The sequence below is a fragment of the Ailuropoda melanoleuca genome, chromosome 5 (assembly GCF_002007445.2).
Source record: "Ailuropoda melanoleuca isolate Jingjing chromosome 5, ASM200744v2, whole genome shotgun sequence".
Classification (NCBI taxonomy): domain Eukaryota; kingdom Metazoa; phylum Chordata; class Mammalia; order Carnivora; family Ursidae; genus Ailuropoda; species Ailuropoda melanoleuca.
Window position 1 is genome coordinate 70,898,311 of NC_048222.1, and position 20,707 is coordinate 70,919,017.

Below are 20,707 nucleotides of genomic sequence, written 5' to 3' on the forward strand. Positions count from 1 at the left end.
GTTACTACCCGTTCTAAGCAAAGGAAACTCTACAAACAAATGTGTGGCTGCATATTTAACTTCAGGTTATGCCTGGGGCACAGGGAGTTTATGAGAGAATGATGGGAGAGAACATCAGAAAAAGGTACACAGGGCCAGATCGAAGCAATGGGCTTCAAGGGGCTTTGGCAGGCTGTGAAGCAGGAAGGTCTGTATAATCTAATTTTGTGTTGTAGAAAAATCATTCTGGTGGCAGTGTGAAAGAAGGATTGGAAGGTGCTAAGACTGAAAGGGAGGTAATTGCAATAAGCTAGGCAAAAGATCCTGAAGGCCTGGGCAAAGGGATGGGGATAAAGAATAGTGGAAAGGAGGAGACCTATTAAGATGAAAGGTGGAATTCACAGGAATTAAAAACTAACTGGATGAAGGAACTGGTGGAAAAAATCTAGGTGGCACCTGTTTTGAGAAAGGGTGAATGGTGAGGCTAGTGACTCCCCCAGATGGGAGAAAATGGGAAGAGATCTAGCAGGTTTAGGGGAAAGATTCTTCTAGGAATCTCTTACAAAAAGCATTGTCCACAATAGCTAAGTTGTGGAAGGAGCCGAGTTGCCCTTCAACAGATGACTGGATTAAGAAGATATGGTCCATATATACAATGGAATATTACTCAGCCATCAAAAAGAACGATTTCACAACATTTACAGCAACATGGATGGGACTGGAGGAGATAACGCTAAGCGAAATAAGTCAAGCAGAGAAAGACAATTATCATATGGTTTCACTCATTTATGGAACATAAGAAGTAGGAAGATTGGTAGGAGAAGAAAGGGAAGAAGAAAGGGGGGGGTAAACAGAAGGAGGAATGAACCATGAGAGACTATGGACTCCGGGAAACAAACTGAGGGCTTCAGAGGGGTTGGGGGTGGGGGGATGGGCTAGGCCGGTGATGGGTATTAAGGAGGGCACGTATTGCATGGTGCTCTGGGTGTTATAAGCAAGTAATGAATCATGGAACTTTACATCAAAAACTAAGGATGTACTGTATGGTGACTAACATAATATAATAGAAACTTATTATAAAAAACAAACATTTTTTGTTCATAGGTGAGAGAAAAGGAAAAACTGCCAGTGGCCTTCATGAATGAAATGAAGAAAGTTTCAAGATTTTATCTAGAATGCTAAAAAGACCCATACTTACACATCTCATAGAGGAGATGCTAGAGACATTTGAAAGTTTTTGTTTTGTTTGCCTTTTTAACTTGCTCTCCTTCACTTTTGGTTTTAATTTTCCAACAGCTCTTCACGTGCAGGGAAGCCCTTGTTTTGCAGACAAATTCACTACTTTATTGAAGCACTATATTCATTGCATCTCACATATTTGTAACAATGTAACCGGTACCTATTATTCACGAACCTTTTTGGGAACTATATACATATATTTTCTAATTGTTAGTCTTGAGTCATGATCTATACCTCAGGTTGGGTTTTGAGTTTACGACTGTTGTGGGGCAATGTGGAATGATCAGATATAATGGAAGACAGACACGTAAATGTTANACCCACACATTTTCAGTGACAACAGTACAGTAATAGTACACTGTGCTACTTACTCCTTTTTGTCAACAGTATGTATATATGGCATCTACTAGGGCTTCTGTCCTGAAAGAACTTGGAGTCAGGGAGAGTGATATGAAAAGCTACAATGTGTACGGTACGTGCAATACTGTAGTGGCTAAACAAGAAGGGGTGTGGGAAAGCTTCACAGGACAGAAGACACTTAGTCTGGTCTTAGAGGATCAATGTGTCTGCTGGGTGAGAGTTACTACCCGTTCTAAGCAAAGGAAACTCTACAAACAAATGTGTGGCTGCATATTTAACTTCAGGTTATGCCTGGGGCACAGGGAGTTTATGAGAGAATGATGGGAGAGAACATCAGAAAAAGGTACACAGGGCCAGATCGAAGCAATGGGCTTCAAGGGGCTTTGGCAGGCTGTGAAGCAGGAAGGTCTGTATAATCTAATTTTGTGTTGTAGAAAAATCATTCTGGTGGCAGTGTGAAAGAAGGATTGGAAGGTGCTAAGACTGAAAGGGAGGTAATTGCAATAAGCTAGGCAAAAGATCCTGAAGGCCTGGGCAAAGGGATGGGGATAAAGAATAGTGGAAAGGAGGAGACCTATTAAGATGAAAGGTGGAATTCACAGGAATTAAAAACTAACTGGATGAAGGAACTGGTGGAAAAAATCTAGGTGGCACCTGTTTTGAGAAAGGGTGAATGGTGAGGCTAGTGACTCCCCCAGATGGGAGAAAATGGGAAGAGATCTAGCAGGTTTAGGGGAAAGATTCTTCTAGGAATCTCTTACAAAAAGCATTGTCCACAATAGCTAAGTTGTGGAAGGAGCCGAGTTGCCCTTCAACAGATGACTGGATTAAGAAGATATGGTCCATATATACAATGGAATATTACTCAGCCATCAAAAAGAACGATTTCACAACATTTACAGCAACATGGATGGGACTGGAGGAGATAACGCTAAGCGAAATAAGTCAAGCAGAGAAAGACAATTATCATATGGTTTCACTCATTTATGGAACATAAGAAGTAGGAAGATTGGTAGGAGAAGAAAGGGAAGAAGAAAGGGGGGGGTAAACAGAAGGAGGAATGAACCATGAGAGACTATGGACTCCGGGAAACAAACTGAGGGCTTCAGAGGGGTTGGGGGTGGGGGGATGGGCTAGGCCGGTGATGGGTATTAAGGAGGGCACGTATTGCATGGTGCTCTGGGTGTTATAAGCAAGTAATGAATCATGGAACTTTACATCAAAAACTAAGGATGTACTGTATGGTGACTAACATAATATAATAGAAACTTATTATAAAAAACAAACATTTTTTGTTCATAGGTGAGAGAAAAGGAAAAACTGCCAGTGGCCTTCATGAATGAAATGAAGAAAGTTTCAAGATTTTATCTAGAATGCTAAAAAGACCCATACTTACACATCTCATAGAGGAGATGCTAGAGACATTTGAAAGTTTTTGTTTTGTTTGCCTTTTTAACTTGCTCTCCTTCACTTTTGGTTTTAATTTTCCAACAGCTCTTCACGTGCAGGGAAGCCCTTGTTTTGCAGACAAATTCACTACTTTATTGAAGCACTATATTCATTGCATCTCACATATTTGTAACAATGTAACTGGTACCTATTATTCACGAACCTTTTTGGGAACTATATACATATATTTTCTAATTGTTAGTCTTGAGTCATGATCTATACCTCAGGTTGGGTTTTGAGTTTACGACTGTTGTGGGGCAATGTGGAATGATCAGATATAATGGAAGACAGACACGTAAATGTTATAAAGAGATCAACTACTTACTTGTCTCGAAGAACAACACCTTCAATACAAGCACCAAAAAGGACAACATTGCTTAAATCTACCATACTGAGAGTCAAGGAAGCTGACCTCCAACCCTCTGAGATAGAAAGTAAACACTCGGGATATTTCTTCCATCAGTAAAATAAGGTGCTAAATTCACTAATGTTGTCAACTCTTTCTTGAATTTTAGAGATGAGGTGGGTAGATTATCTGGTGAGAAGTGAGCTGGTAGAAAGCAGGTATCTTTATTACCAGTGAAAAATATTGATCAGCCTCATTCCACAGATGTGCCTATGACTAAAACTCAGGCAGGACCCACAAAAAGGATACAGACAAAGGAGGTGGTCAGGATGGCGAGGATGGTGCCAATGGGAATAGACTTTTGAGCATCCTTTAGATCTCCAGATCTGTTTGATCCAGCCATGATACCTTCAGATGAGGAAAAAAAGAACAAGTTAACTTCTTAGTTCCTGGACACTTTGATATTCATGCTGATACCAAAGACTGGAAGCAAATCTGAGAAGCCTGAGAATGTAATTCTGTCTCCTAAGAAAAATCACTCCCTTGGGTCTCCTAACTTCTGCTTACCTGTGACAGAGGGAAAGAAGATCCCCACCAGAAGAGTAAAAGAGGTGGTGATGTCAACAAGGACATATTCATGGTTTAAACTGCCTAAGACATCAGAAGATTTGGCTGAGGGCTTTTCAATGATCTCTCCCTTTGGTAGGTAATTACTCCAAAGATTCTCTGCAAGTGGGAAGAAAAGGGTGTATAAGCAACAGAAGCATGGAGAGAAGATAATTAGGTAATTTTCTACCTAAACAATATTCTAAATCAGATTCCTTATTTACAGTTTTTAAAGGGTATGTTTGCTTCTACATGAGCATGTATGTATCACACAATAAAGAACACGTAAGTAAAAACCTAATGCTCTTTGTCATCTGATTCAAATGTAATTCCACAAAACGCTCTGGTACATACAAATGCAGTCAAATTTACGAATGCAAATTAGTAAAAGTTAAATGGACTAAAGATGAATGCTCAGCCAACCTTATTTTTTTGAAATTAGTAATCAAAGCTATTTCTAACACCTTAGTGTAAACTTGCTTACACACAAAGACATATGTGGACCAAACATTTAAGACAGAAGTCACTTAAGGCAAGAGTTGTGCTGAGTGAGGAAAACAATGCATGTGGATGTGGTGACACTAAAAGAAAGCTCTATTCTGTCACTGTGGGAAGAACACTAGCAATTTTACAGTAACACACAGGATACTGTATTATTGTATCCTACTTCAAAAAGTGATTTGCTTAGTTCTGCTCTCAAAAGGAGGGAAATTTTATATTATTTTTAAAAAGATTTTATTTACTTATTTATTTGAGAGCGAGTGAGAGGCAGGCAGAGGGAGAATGATAAGCAGGGAGCCTGACATGGGGCTTGATTCCAGGACCTTGAGATCATGACCTGAGCTGAAGGCAGATGGTTGACCGACTGAGCCACCCAGGTGCCCCCAAAGCAGGGGTATTTTAGCAGAAAGTGCCACAAGTAAGTCTGAAAAAGGAGAAGTTCACTAACAGAAAAGCAGAAGGATGTTGAATTAAGAACGGTGTGCTAAGCTTAAGGAGGGAAGTGATACTGTGGCAGTGAGACGTCATGGACAACAGAAGAGTCTAAGATTGAAACGCCCGCTTTCCTTGTTCAAAAACCTCCTGACTTACCTGTAATGACACCACTAGCCAATCCAGGAATCCCCTGAATTGAAGTGACATTATTGTGAATAAAATATTCGTCACAGGTGGCATTGAAAAACTGACTTGAGTTACAGAAAAAGCCCCATAACTTTGACGGTACTGTCATGTTGTTAATTTCCTTGGTCTTAGAGCAAACATCAATGTGTCTTGATGAAAGGGTGCGGTTACCCAGCATGCAGACCCTAAGTGAAAACAAACAAAGAGAAAGATGAAGTAAGGGTAAAAAAAAAAAGAGAGAGAGAGAAATTTAAAAAAAAGAAGGTAAGTTAAAAATAGGTTAGTAAATAGGTAAGTAATGGAAAAAAAAAACCCCTCATCTCTAAGAGAATGTGAAAGGACCTAGTATTTATTGATTCATCCTGTAGATGGAGATTTATTTACATTTATTTACATAAATTACATTAATTTAACCCTGACAGCCATCTCACAAAATATGCACTAGTATTTCTATGTTGTGGATGGAGGAACTGAAGTTTAGGGAGATAAAGTAATCTACCTGAGTCATACTGGTAGCAGGCAGCAGTGACAGAATTCAAACAGAAGAACTGTCTGAAGACACTGTGCTTACTCATCTTCCAAATTTTCTAGGTTATTAACCAATTGTTAGGTCTAAAAGAATCCTAGAGTCCTTTTGTTCTTTCTAAAAAAAGCATTACTAAAAAATCCCCCCCCCTTTTTTGGCCTAGAAAAGCCTATATTCGTAACAACCCCTTTGAAAATGTTACACTAAAGGTCAAACCATCTGGCTACTGTTTCGAGAAAGACAGCTTGGCTGGAATAAAAAGCACATCCCACTATGGCCTAAGAGAAAACTATTTTTGAACGTAAGCCTAGACCCAGTGCGAGTGAGGGTGCTTAAGGACATTACAAATAATAACTGCTGATTTTAATTTTTTCTTTAACCCAGAGCTATAAATATGAACAAAAGAATAATATGCCCACAGTTAAAGTAACTCTCAAGAAGAACAAAGCAACCTTTTAAATCTGCAAAAATGACAGCATACATACATAACAAACCATGTACCCATTACTCAGCTTCAACAACGCAACATTGCCCAGTCTGGATTCATGCATTCCTCTGGGGAATTTGGTCTTGTTCTACTGGGATATTTTAAAGAAAATACCACACATCATGACCTTTTACCCACCAAAAAAGAAAAGCATCAAAGGAGAACTTGAGGCAAAATGGAATTTCTCAAGTTAAGATATCCAGAACATAGCCTTCAGGACTTTTGAATCCCTAAACGAGCAGACTGAAAATTGATGATGGAATCTATCACTGACATCATTTAGCATAGCAGAAATACCGGACCCGGAGTTAGGAAACCAAAGGGTTCACATTCTTGCTCTGCCGTTAATGAACTTTGGGGCAAGTCATTTAATCTCTATAGATCTGTTTTTTCATCTCAGAAAAAACTATTTTTCTGTAATCAGGTTAAATCAACATAGGAGTGAGGAGTTTGATACCTGGGTAATCCAGATGACTTTTTAAAGACGATCTCTGTAGCAAGATTACGAACACCACTTAGTGCTAGCTAATCCCTATGCCATTAGTCAAACAGAGAACAGGAGACCGGAGAGTGACCTATCTGTACAAATCCATTACCACTTCAAAAAAGACACTTTAATGCACCTGCACTACTTATGGTATATCATACAATCTCTATATAGCTATATACGCAAACAATGTGACATTTATCTCTATTTTATGACTAGAAAGTCTGCTATGGTATTAACAGCAGGTTAAAAAGTTTAATTAATTACAGATCCTTAGGTAGGAGTTTCAGTTTCTTTGATTCTCTTGATATTTTATTAATGACAGGAACCCAAAATTTAAGTACTTTACAAAGCTTGCTGGCAATAACTATACTATCTGAAATCTCTTCATGAATAGTTGTTCGAATATACACAATCATTATAAGGAGGTTTTGAGAAAAACCTAGAATCTATACCCAAATGATGCTTAGAGCTGCCAGTTCTGTGCTTATGACCTAGGTAAGGGATCACCATGAGAAGTCTGCTGGGAGGCTTCCTGCCTAGATGCTAACCGAGCTTATCCACGAGCGAAATCTCAGGGAGACTGCAATTGTACTTGAAGTGATCACATCACCAGATACTGTCAATGACTACCCAATAAATGATGGCCGGTCAGAGAGACAGACACGTACGGGAAGTGTGGAGGGGCAAAAGAAGACTTGATGGCTCCAGCGTAGATGGCCAAGATAGATACAATGACACAGGCCAGGAAAAGCGAGGCAAACTTGTTCACATAGCGTACACCGATGAACACCACCAATACCATGAGGACCAAGAAGGCTGTGCCATAGACACGCATGTTATTTAGCATGGCTGCTGATTCCTTGAGCGCATCTTCACTACGAAAGATGGCAGCTCGGGGGACAATATATACCTGTTAAGCAAAAGAAGTAGAAAATGAGGTTATTTCAAAGTCATCAAGTAAAAGGGCTGCTGTGGTTTGCATTTGCTCTCACAAAGGAAAGCAAAGCTAAGACCGAAAATGACTGGAGACTTAACCTAATTCCTACAGAGATCGGACATCATTTATCTTTTTTTTTTTTAAGTCTACCAGCTATTCTGAATACCTACATTTCCAAAAGGAAACAGCAAAAAAAGCATTACTAATTTATACAAAGGGCTATATAAAATAATTACAATGACTACTTGAGTCCTACCTCATTATTCCTACTTACCTGTGATATTTTAAATAGTAAAAAAAAATATTCCAGTGAATAAAGAAATGAAAAGCATTTTATTTCATTGGGATGAAGATATCAAAAAAGACAAAAACTTTTACTCTTTCCCTATTAGTGCAAGTCTCGCCTCAAGACTTTAACTTCTTGGATGAACTGGTAGGGTGCTGGTGAATGGGCGGAAGGGAAGCAGTGTGCAGGCAAAGGATACTCTCAACCTTTCTGACTTATTTCCCCAGGGGAAGTCAATAACAGGCTAACAGTCAATCACTTGATTGATTCCTCAGTGGATCTCTCAGAAGTCTGGCTATCAAACAACAAGACAAATCCAAATCTCTATCTCTTCTACACTGTAGACCACAATTAAGCCGTTACTCACCAGAAAAATTTCAATGGCACCAAGGATATACATGGCAGCTGCAAACGTGGTACCAAGATAAAAGCAGAGGCCAACAGCCCCACCAAACTCTGGGCCCAGTGCCCGGGAAATCATAAAGTATGAGCCCCCGGCTAAAAGACAAAACAGAGTGTAAGCAGGATAAAGAAAGTACATCAGTAAGAAGAATGTAAACGAGTCATAAATAAGGATAAATGTTTCAAGTTTCTTAAAACTCTGTGATAAAAAGTAGATTTGCTACTGGGAAGTAAAAGATAAACCCTTCACGGTATATATACTGCACATCTAACACTCCAGGTAAAGGAGCACCATTTGTCAGTATGACTTAGACAAGCATCGAAGGGTGTTTACCGCAGCACGAGACAGCCCAGTAAAATATATTCTAACTAAAAAAAGCTAGGAAGGCGATACAAATCAACAATTGCAGCTTAGAACATGAGGAGGCTTTTTTCCTTTTTCTTTTAATGAAGTATAGTTGACATAAATGGTTTTATTAGTTTCAAGTGTGCAACATAGTGATTTGACGAGTGTGTCCATTACGCACACCATCGAGAGTGCAGTTACCATCTGTCACCGTACAATGTTACCACAGTATTACTGATGTATTCCCTATGCTATACTTTTCATCCCCTGACTTATTTTATAACTGGAAGTTTGCACCTCTTATTCCCTCTCACCTATTTTGCCCATCCCCCCCTCTCCTGACAACCACCAGTTTATTATTTGTGAGTCTTTTTGTCTGTTTAGTTTTCTGGATTCCACATATAAGTAAAACCATATGGTATTTGTCTTTGTCTGACTTATTTCACTTGCATAAAGTGGATCTCTAGGTCCACCTCTGTTATCACAGGTGGCAAGATTTTGTTCTTTTTTTACGGTTGAAAAATATTCTGGTCAGAGAGAGAGAGAGAGAGTGTGTGTGTGTGTCTCTCTCTCCACATCTCCTGCATTCATCCATCCACTGATGGGCACCTAGGTTGCTTCCATATCTTGGTTATTGTAAATAATGCAGCAAAAACCAGAGGGGTGTATATATCTTTTTGAATTACTGTTTTTGTGGGGTTTTTTGGATAAATACCAAGCAGTGAAATTACTGGACTGTATGGATTTCTATCTTTAATTTTTTGAGGAACCTCCATGCTGTTTTCCAAAGTGGCTGCACAAGTTTGCATTCCCACCAACAGTGAGCAAGGGTTCCTTTGGTTTATAACATAAAGAGATTTTTAAAGAATGTATTCTAAAGCCAAATAATGTGAATGTTTATGACCAAGAGAGTAAATAGTATTCTAGTCCTCAGAAGCTTGCACCTCTGACTTTATAGCATAAACATACAGTAGTCGTTGACAATCCCTGAAATCCAATCTTAGCCTACTGACCTGGCACCACTCCGTTAGTGGCAATGGCACTCATGGAGATAGCAGTCAACATTGTCTGTAAAGGAAGTGAAAGGAGAAGATTGTTACTGATTTCTGTACTATTTTCCCGTCTGTGGGGCTCAGAGCACTTTCTGAAAAATTAACTCTTCCTACTTTTATGGAGGGAGTTGGCTCCCTTACCTAATAGTATTGAAATGAGATGATATGGTTCAACTCATTGCACTAGTCACATTACTGTTATTTTGAGTATTGTTAAAATGGTTCTCCATCATAAGCAGTAGGTTAGATGCTAGTGGGAGCCACTGATCTCACCCTGGTCTCCTAGTTAACTTGGAAAACAGACTGGAAACTGACTAAGGACTAGCTACAATTACAAGAACAATATTCAGTAAGGAGTGGAAACACTGCAGACTTCTGAACTAATAAAAACTGCATTTTGAAAACACTACACGGTAGCAGCACAGTATAGAATGGACTGCAGACAGGGAGCAGATGAAGGCAGAGTGACTTGTTAGGCTATTATAGTTCAGTGAAAAGTAAGGACTGTAGTGCTAGTAACAGGAATATAAAGGAAGGGTTGTATGAAAGAGATTTCAGAGGGAGACTTGATTGATCTTGGTAGCTGATTAGATGTGAGAGGCAATCAAGGAGCCAAACATGGCCCTGAAGTTTTAAGAAACAGAAAATTTAAAAAAAAAGGTGGTACTATTAATTTTAAGTTATTAATGATACAAACTAGGTGTTCTTATCCCGCTTTATATAGCACTCAGGCGAGCATAATGCACAAGGAGGGTATAAGAATGACAATAATTAAAGATGTCAGCAGTTGAATAAAAAATATTTTTTTATAATAACCAGCTTATAAAAAAATTGATAGATGTGGCTGGGGTATGTGGATAAGAGGAGTTTAAATTCAAGCAAGATCAGAATGTTCTCAGCGTAGTGGGGAGAAGACCTGAAAAACACACCTGAATTTCTGGGGAAGGGGTAACAGATGAGACTTCAAAACAAATCCCCTCACCCCAAACAATAATCACTTTTGGTCCTCAATACTACACTGCAGTAATACCATCATCATTTTCTAACTTTGGTGCTATCAAACTCAAATGGTTTGTATTCTGAATTCTTCGAATCAAGGACTGTATCTTCTACCTCCTCTAGAAGTCTTCCTTTGTAATTTCGAGTACATATTATGCATATAAGCAGCAAAGACTGTACGTACACTAAGTAACTGAAAATCCTTCAGATTTTAATATCAAAATAATCTCTCCTGTTGAGATCATGAGTCTTTCCCTACTAGTCTTTGTGTTCGTCTCAAATAGGTCAAGTGCATACAATCTTGAGCTCCTGCAATGTTCCAGGTGATCTCTAGGAGCCAAGTGGGGACTTACACAGCAGCAGCAGATAAGGACAATTGCAAAGGCCTGAAGAACTCCAGCCGTGCCCACGACCCATGTAAGGCGTAGAAACAAGATCACTCCAAAAATATTTTGTAGGCATGGAAGGTAGACACCCATGAAAGTACCCATTTGAGGGGTCTGGAAAGAAAGATGTTGACAAAAGAAAAATTATATAGGCATCTAGAAGAGATGCTTTTATCCCTTTACTTGTATATAAAAACTTGCTCCCTAACTACCGTATTACTTATAAAAGAGATAATTAGTATAATCAATATTTTCAAAGAGGCACTTACAAAATCCCATCTTATAAATGATCACCATACTTTTTAATATTCCTAGGGCTATACATTTTTACTTTACACAGGTCCCCATATGTTTTCACATGGGAATCTGACCACAGACTTTTTTTTTTTTAATGATTTTTTTATTATATTATGTTAGTCACCATACAGTACATCCCCGGCTTCCGATGTAAAGCTCGATGCTTCATTAGTTGCGTATAACACCCAGTGCACCATGCAATACGTGCCCTCCTTACTACCCATCACCGCTGACCACAAACTTTTAAGTGTACCCCCAACAATTTAAAATGCTCTGTTCTCTGAAGCTATTAGCTTTCTTTTTTTTTTTTTTTAAAGATTTTATTTTTAAGTAATCTCTACAACCAACATAGGGCTCGAACTCACAACCCTGAGATCAAGAGTTGCACACTCCACCGACTGAGTCAGCCAGGTCCCCCTAGCTTTTCCTTTTCATTTAAAAATTGAATAACGATTTGATGGACTTCCTTCAGAATTTGGCATAAATCCTTCATGGTAGCTGGTAAATGCAGTTGGTAAAAAGAAGATGTGAAGGTCATTTTATTCCTGAACAACCAGAGATCTAACTTCTAATATTGTTCCATATTTTCATTTTGAGAAAAACTGAAATTTAGTCTTTGAAAAACCCAATCACTCACAATGGAGAGATGGCATCCGCAGATGGGTGTGAATCTTCTTCTGAAGTGCTATTGCCTCTCCCTGGAATGCTCGTCTCCCAACCAGGGGGCTCACTGTCTCACATTGCTTAGGCCTCTGCTCAAACCTCACCCTGTCAGAAAGGGCTCTCCCTGACCAACCTCTCTGCAACAGCAACCCCCTCTCTGCCCTGGCTCTCTTGCTGGCCAATTTCAGTGTTTTTACCCTGCCTTTTTCAAAAAAATTACTTAATTATTGAAGTTAACACACGATGTTACGTTTGTTCCAGGTGTACAACAAAGTAATCTGACAAGTCTCTGCATATGTTATGCAACGCTCATCACAAGTGCAGCTGCCATCCGTCCCTGATTGTATTTTTGTTAGACCATCGTCAACATGTAATATACATTTTAACAACTATCTCCTCATACTAGAATTTAGACTGCATGACAGCAGGACATTATATGTTGTTTTTGCTATGATCCCACTGCCCAAAACAGTGCCTGGCATAGATCAAGCATTCAACAGTTACTGAGCACAGAGTGATGCCCTGGATATGTCCTTTCTTATATATGGGACTTTTTATTTATCCTTGTTATTTTAAGGCCTCACCTTGGTGGGCTTCTTTTTCCCCTCAGTGATGTTCTCTGCCTCTTCATGCTCCTTTGCTCCTTGTGTCAGATTAGTATAATTGGCCATACGGTTGAGGAGAGAAGATACCTTTGGTCTGGTGTCCATTTCTTCCTATAAAGCCAGAAACATGGAAGAAATGAGTAATAAAGAACACTGGAAATTAAGGATCGAAGTGGCCCTCTACCAGAAAATTGCAAAGTAAATGAGAAAATATTTCACAGGTAAATATTTTAAGAAAATTTATAAATGAGACTTTGTTCTCCTCCCACATTAAAATATCACTTAGGAGTATACAAATCCTTATAAAATTCTTAAGTGGAAAGCTTTATCATTCTTTCTAATGGTTTAACTTCACAGTAAAAACAAACTCATGTTGGCCCCTACAGACAGCTGTAACCTTGAAAAAAACATTGATAATATTACCTTTAACTACAGTGCCCCTTTCTTTAGGCTACTAACATTCTTTTTTTTTTTTTTTAAGATTTTATTTATTTATTTGACAGAGATAGAGACAGCCAGCGAGAGAGGGAACACAAACAGAGGGAGTGGGAGAGGAAGAAGCAGGCTCACAGCAGAGGAGCCTGATGTGGGACTCGATCCCATAACGCCGGGATCACGCCCTGAGCCGAAGGCAGACGCTTAACCGCTGTGCCACCCAGGCGCCCCTAACATTCTTTTTTTTTAAATAGGCTCTTCGCCCAGCATGAACCCAATGTGGGGCTTGAAATCACGACCCTGAGATCAAGACTTGAGCTGAGGTCAAGAGTCGGACGCTTAACCGACTGAGCCACCCTGGTACCACCAGGCTACTAACATTCTAATAACATTTATGGCTATTATTTATTGCGCCAAGCACTGACAGCTCAATAAAAAACTTCCGTGACTGAACTAAATATTCACCTCAGATCTTTTCTTGAAGGAAGCTGAAAAAAGGTATCATTTAAAAAACAGATACACAGAGAGAACTGGCACTCACATCATTGTCCAAACCTAAACACAGAGGCAGTGTTGGACTACAGCAGGCTCCTTTCAACAACCCAACTACAGAGCCCATCAGAATCCATACGGTCTTAGGTAAGACATACAGGCCCTCTTAATCTAGCAGCCTACTTTCTACACTGATTTTTGTTTAGTAGTTCTAAGGCAAATGATGGTCTTCTGAAACACAGAGTTGAAAAAAGCTCTATTTTATACTTCACAGATAATTCCAATGCAAATATTTAAATCCTAGCTGAATTAGACAGCAAGTTCTCCATATGCCTGTGATGTCAACATTCTTCCTCAATTCACAGAAATCTGATTTAATGGCTACTTATTAGTTAGTGATAATTAGATTACATAGGTAAATCAACTACAATGACAAGTTATAGTATTATATTTTATTTTATTTTTTTTTTTTTAAAGATTTTTTTATTTATTTGACAGAGATAGAGACAGCCAGCTAGAGAGGGAACACAANCACATAGGTAAATCAACTACAATGACAAGTTATAGTATTATATTATATTTTATTTTATTTTTTTTAAAGATTTTTTTATTTATTTGACAGAGATAGAGACAGCCAGCTAGAGAGGGAACACAAGCAGGGGGAGTGGGAGAGGAAGAAGCAGGCTCATAGCAGAGGAGCCTGATGTGGGGCTCGATCCCAGAACGCCGGGATCACGCCCTGAGCTGAAGGCAGACGCTTAACCGCTGTGCCACCCAGGCGCCCCATAGTATTATATTTTAACAATTAGTTCTTAAAATTATCGAGCCTGTACTGTTTTAAAACTAAATGGGATAGAAAACAGCTATCTTGAAATCTCTGTTCCTGAAATTTGTGCCCTAGTTTTCTCCCAAATATTACCTCAAAGAGCGCCAAGTTTTTATCAAAATATTCATCTCCTTCTTCATAATTGGAATTATTGAGATACGCATTTCGAGCTTTCTTATGCCCATCATCTGTAGAAAAAAAAGGAAATCAAGTTAGTTTCTCATTGGTATTGAAAAAGTGTCTGCAGCAAATAACTTCATGTTGCCTCTGTATTAACAGAATCCATTTTCATATTCAAATTTTAATCTAAGAGTGGGAGAACTCAACTAGCCATCCTTAGAGAATGTGGCTCCCTCTAGAACAGGAGAAAAATAAATCTCAAAGAGGTAAACAATAGGAAGACTTCACAGTATGAAGACCTCTGGAAACACTATTCTTTTAGGATTTTAGCCAACAGGACCCTACTCTTAAAGTCACTAAAATCTAGAATAAAATTTTTAAGAAGTACTTATTGAGTTCTTACTCAGTGTATTACTGTATACTTCATACACTATTGCTACTGATAATGGTAGTAAAAATCCTCTACCTCCAGGGCTGTCCAACCTTTTATAAGTGACATTAGGTTAAAAAAAAAAAAAAAGGGGGTGCCTGGGTGGCACAGCGGTTAAGCGTCTGCCTTCGCCTCAGGGCGGGCTCCCGGCGTTATGGGNAAAAAAGACATTCGGTCATGCAACCAAGCATTATTTTTGTTCAAACCCTTACCACATGTTTTGTTTTTTATGTTAAAAGAGGCAACCCACAAGAATTTGGTGAACCAGCTATGAAAAAAATAAAAGAAAAAGAGACTGGGTTCCCTCAGACAGCAGAGTTTGTGTGACTGTTTCCTTAGCTTTGGTTCTTTCTTGTGTAAGAGTTATATATAATTATAACGGCCTTATTAGGAGAGAAAGAGAGAAAATAAAAATTATATAAATGTCATTAAGAACTAACATTTTAAATATTCAGGAAATTGATACCAATATGAGAGTGAAAGAAATTAAAGTCCAATAACCTTAAACACAAGTTTGAGAAACAGCCAATAAGCTATCAAAATAACTAAATCATGTCAAAGGACAGAAGAGCCAACCTGACGGAGTCCCCGCTGCTAAAAATGGGATAATATGAACACTAAAATTAATAATGCACTGAGTTGAAATGTAAATATGTGAAATATCCAATATATTAAAAAAATTAGTCACCTTTGCAGAGTTACTAAAGAAACAACATTCTGAAACAATAAATGGAAAGAATCAAGCAATTATCCTACCTTTCTTGTACCAACTATAATTCAGGGTAACTAAAAAGTTAAAGAAAATTTCTTCATTATAGAAACATTCCAGCTAATAAACGTGCAATTTAAGGAACAAAACAAATGAGCATAGGGAAAAAGAGACAAACCAACCAACATATTCTTTCTTGTTTCTTTATTTAAATTCTAATGAGTTAACATATAGTGTAGTATTAGTTGCATGAGAAGTTAGTGATTCATCACTTACATATAACACCCAGTGTTATCACAAGTGCCCCCCCTTAATGCTCATCACCCATTTAGCCCATCCCCTCCCATCTCCCTCCAGCAACCCTCAGTTTGTTTCGTAGAGTTCACAGTCTATTTTACGGTTTGCTTCTTTTTTTTCTTTACCCTATGTTCATCTGTTTTGTTTCTTAAATTCTGCAGGAGTAAAATCATATGGTTTTTGTCTTTCCCTGACTTATTTCACCCAGCATAATACATTCTAGCTCTAACTACATTGTAGCAAATGGCAAGGTTTCTTTTTTTTTACGGTTGAGTAATATTCCGTTTGGTGTATCATCAGTTGGTGGACATCCGGACTCTTTCCATAGTTTGGTTATTGTGGACAGTGTTGCTATAAACATTGGGGTGCATGTGCCCCTCTGAATCAGTATTTTTGTACCCTTTGGGTAAATACCTAGTAATGCAACTGCTGGGTTGTAGNACTGCTGGGTTGTAAAGTAGTTCTATTTTTAGCTTCTTGAGGAACCTCCATACTGTTTTCCTGAGTGGCTGCACCAGTTTGCATTCCCACCAACAGTGCAAGAGGGTTCCCCTTTCTCCGCATCCTCGTCAGCACCTGTTGTTTCCTGTGTTGTTACATTTAGCTATTCTGACAGGTGTGATCTCTCACTGTAGTTTTTTTAAATTTGTTTTTCATTTGCTTATCGATTCACTTAAAAAATATTTACTGAGTACCAGAGAAAAAGCTGTCAAACAGGATGCTTAAACCAGTTTTCAAGGACTAGACCAGTTCCCTTTAACTTGACTTCTACAGAAATTTCTGGCTTAACTCTATAGATTGTTTATTTTTTTTAAAGATATTATTTATTTATTTGACAGAGATAGAGACAGCCAGGGAGAGAGGGAACACAAGCAGGGGGAGTGGGAGAGGAAGAAGCAGGCTCATAGCGGAGGAGCCTGATGTGGGGCTCGATCCCATAATGCCGGGATCAAGCCCTGAGCCAAAGGCAGATGCTTAACCACTGTGCCACCCAGNGATGTGGGGCTCGATCCCATAACGCCGGGATCAAGCCCTGAGCCAAAGGCAGATGCTTAACCACTGTGCCACCCAGGTGCCCCCTATAGATTGGTTTTTTTAACAGCTTTATTAAAATATAATTTTTTTGATGTAAAGTTCGATGATTCATTAGTTGCGTATAACACCCAGTGCACAATGCAATACATGCCCTCCTTACTACCCATCACCAGCCTACCCCATTCCCCCACTCCCCTCCCCTCTGAAGCCCTCAGTTTGTTTCTCAGAGTCCATAATCTCTCATGCTTCCCTCCCCCTCTGATTACCCCCCCTTTCTTTATTCCTTTCATCTCCTACTGATCTTCCTAGTTCTTATGTTCCATAGATGAGAGAAACCATATGATAATTGTCTTTCTCTGCTTGACTTATTTCACTTAGCATTATCTCCTCCAGTGCCGTCCATGTTGCAGCAAATGTTGAGAAATTGTTCTTTTTGATAGCTGAATAATATTCCACTGTATATATTTAGACATAGTAATTCACTGATTTAAAGTATACAGTATTAGAGTTTTGGGTATATTACATTTTTAATTTTTTAAACTGTGGTAAATTTTAAAACAAAACTAGCAATTTTAACCATTTTTAAATGTGCAAATCAGAGGCATTACATTCACAATGTTGTGCAACCATCACCACTTTCTATTTCCCAAACTTTCTAACCATCCTACATAAACTGATTTTTTTTTTTAAGTAGGCTCCACACCCAGCATGGAGACCAACTTGGGGCCCAAGCTCCCAACCATGAGATCAAGACCTGAGCCAAGCCCAAGAGACACTGAACCAACCGAGCCACCCAGGCATCCCTGTCCCATACATAAACTGATTTTTAAAATATTTCTTTTAAATTGATGGAAAAGTCTTACTTTTCTAACACTGGACACAATGCCCCTATGAGTTTTAAGCATCCCAATGTGTTCTTCCTCCTAACTTTTATTGGAACTCACATCAGTCCTAACACTTGCTATCCCTAAATAAATTCCTCAATTTCTTCAACACTCAGTAACTACAACTTTTAGAAAGAGATGCACCCCAGAGAGCTATGCTTTATCTTCTAAGCTTAACTTTGCTGACTCATTATAGTTTTGGTTTGCATCTCCCTGATGATGAGTGATGTTGAGCATCTGTTCATGTGTCTGTTGGCATCGGGATGTCTCTTAACTATAGAGAACTGATGTTGTCAGGGGAAGGGGGCTGAAGGGATGGGTGCAACAGGTGATGGGGATGAGAATGCACTATCACGAGCACTGAGTCATGTACAGAATTGTTGAATCAATATATAGTACACCTGAAACTAATATAACACTGTCTGTTAACTGGAATTTAAACAAAAAAAAATTTAATGCATATGGAATAATGTAATTAGGAAAAAATCACCAATTTTCAACCTCTAATGAAATAATGGATATAGGCAATCATCATCAATAGCTGCTAAAACCATTGGATGAAAGGCTGAGACATAAGTTTACCATGGGTGGATCAGGGTGACCTGGAACTCAATGATCAATCTCAACATCGCCAGAAACGGACAAAAACGTAATACAGTGAAAAGTACACTGTGCAACCTGTGATGTATTTCTACCAAAAGAATGGAAATTGAATCTAATCAAGCCTCTAAATCTAACATCAGTTCACAAAAAACAGGGGAGGAACATGTTAATCACCACAAAGATGGTGCAATCATCGAATTCAAAATGTGAAAAACTCTATGTGACAAATAATCTGACCTATTCAAAANTATGGAATAATGTAATTAGGAAAAAATCACCAATTTTCAACCTCTAATGAAATAATGGATATAGGCAATCATCATCAGTAGCTGCTAAAACCATTGGATGAAAGGCTGAGACATAAGTTTACCATGGGTGGATCAGCGTGACCTGGAACTCAATGATCAATCTCAACATCGCCAGAAACGGACAAAAACGTAATACAGTGAAAAGTACACTGTGCAACCTGTGATGTATTTCTACCAAAAGAATGGAAATTGAATCTAATCAAGCCTCTAAATCTAACATCAGTTCACAAAAAACAGGGGAGGAACATGTTAATCACCACAAAGATGGTGCAATCATCGAATTCAAAATGTGAAAAACTCTATGTGACAAATAATCTGACCTATTCAAAAAATTAATGGCATAAACTAAAACAGGTGATTTCATAAATTAAGACTTAAAATGCATCAATCAAGTGCAAGGTGTGAAACTTGTTAGAATCCTGACTCAAATAAATGTAAAAAGACAATTCTAAAACAGATATTTAAATAAAACCTTATACGCAACTAATGAATCATTGAACACTACGTAAAAAACCAATCACGTACTATACACTGGCTAACTGAACATAATAAAAAAAAAGCGTAAATAAAATCGTGTGATGGAATTTTCTTTAAGATATTCCAGGGAAAAATTAGGTAGGGCTTGAAAACAGATTCTCGACATTGTTAAAACTGAGTGATGGCTTCCTGGAGGTTCACTATGCTATTCTATCTGCTTTCTGTACCTTCGGAAAGGTTCCGGGGATATAGCAGTAGACAAAACAGGTAAAGATGCTGCTTTCATTGTGTGTACACTGAAGTCACAGAAGACAGTTAATACACACATACAAAACTGATCTGTAGTATTAGCCAATTTCCATGTTGTTAACATTCACACGTGCCAATTTTAAACTACTAACAACAAAATCCAGGCATATACTGTTTACAAGAAACATATAACGACATGCAAAGGCTGAAAGTAAAGAGATCAGGCAAATACTGACCGAAAAAAAGCTGATATGGTTTTATCATCACCAGATAAATTTTTCTTTAAGGGGAAAATTTTATTTTGGATGAGAGGGTAACCACATAACAAAAGGTTGAATTCACCAAGAAAACAGTGTATAATTTTTTTTTTGAGAGAGAGAGAGAGAGAGAGAGAGAGAGAAGAGTGAGCATGTGAGACAGGGAGAGGGGCAGAGGGAGAGGAAGAGGGAGAATCTTAAGCAGGGCTCCATCTCATGACCCTGAAATCATGACCTGAGCCGAAACTAAGAGTCAGACACTTAACCAAGCCACCAGGCCCCACAAGAAAGTATTTTAAACATACATCTATGGTTTATAGTTATCTTCTGTAAAATAAATTACTCCCAAATTTAGTCACTTTAACGCACACTATTTATCTCACAGTTTGTATGGGCTAGCAATATGGGCATGGCTTAGATGGGCCCTCTGTTTCAGTCTCCCATGAAGCTCCAATCAAACCTCTGCCAGGACTGTGGTCTCATTTGAAGATCCACCTCCAAGCTCACCGACATAGTTGTTGGCAGGATTCACTTTCTTCCAGGTTGTTGGCCAAGGGCCTCTCTTGGTTCCCTGCCACGTGGGCCTTTCCATAGGACAATTTACAGCATGGCAGCTGGATTCCCTCAAAGCAAGTCATCAAAGAGAGCCAGAGAGAGAGTACAAGACAGATGNCTGTATATATTTAGACATAGTAATTCACTGATTTAAAGTATACAGTATTAGAGTTTTGGGTATATTACATTTTTAATTTTTTAAACTGTGGTAAATTTTAAAACAAAAATAGCAATTTTAACCATTTTTAAATGTGCAAATCAGAGGCATTACATTCACAATGTTGTGCAACCATCACCACTTTCTATTTCCCAAACTTTCTAACCATCCTACATAAACTGATTTTTTTTTTTAAGTAGGCTCCACACCCAGCATGGAGACCAACTTGGGGCCCAAGCTCCCAACCATGAGATCAAGACCTGAGCCAAGCCCAAGAGACACTGAACCAACCGAGC

At 38.6% G+C, this 20,707-nt stretch overlaps 1 protein-coding gene across 4 annotated transcripts in view; it reads right to left on the bottom strand.

Annotated features, from left to right (window-relative positions):
• The window catches only part of SLC12A6 (solute carrier family 12 member 6), a 92,288-nt gene that overhangs the window by 17,855 nt on the left and 53,726 nt on the right, over positions 1 to 20,707 (bottom strand). For all 4 annotated transcript variants that reach the window (XR_004625738.1, XM_034661217.1, XM_034661218.1 and 1 more), the window contains 10 exons: positions 14,424 to 14,518; positions 12,557 to 12,688; positions 10,980 to 11,126; positions 9,589 to 9,643; positions 8,195 to 8,325; positions 7,273 to 7,514; positions 5,072 to 5,286; positions 3,941 to 4,099; positions 3,683 to 3,781; positions 3,353 to 3,410 (listed from right to left, as the gene is read on the bottom strand). Coding sequence is in view for 3 of the 4 variants with exons in the window: in XM_034661217.1 (XP_034517108.1) it covers positions 3,353 to 3,410; positions 3,683 to 3,781; positions 3,941 to 4,099; positions 5,072 to 5,286; positions 7,273 to 7,514; positions 8,195 to 8,325; positions 9,589 to 9,643; positions 10,980 to 11,126; positions 12,557 to 12,688; positions 14,424 to 14,518 (1,333 nt within the window). In the remaining variant the exon portion in view is untranslated. The remainder of the gene's footprint in view (positions 1 to 3,352; positions 3,411 to 3,682; positions 3,782 to 3,940; positions 4,100 to 5,071; positions 5,287 to 7,272; positions 7,515 to 8,194; positions 8,326 to 9,588; positions 9,644 to 10,979; positions 11,127 to 12,556; positions 12,689 to 14,423; positions 14,519 to 20,707) is intronic.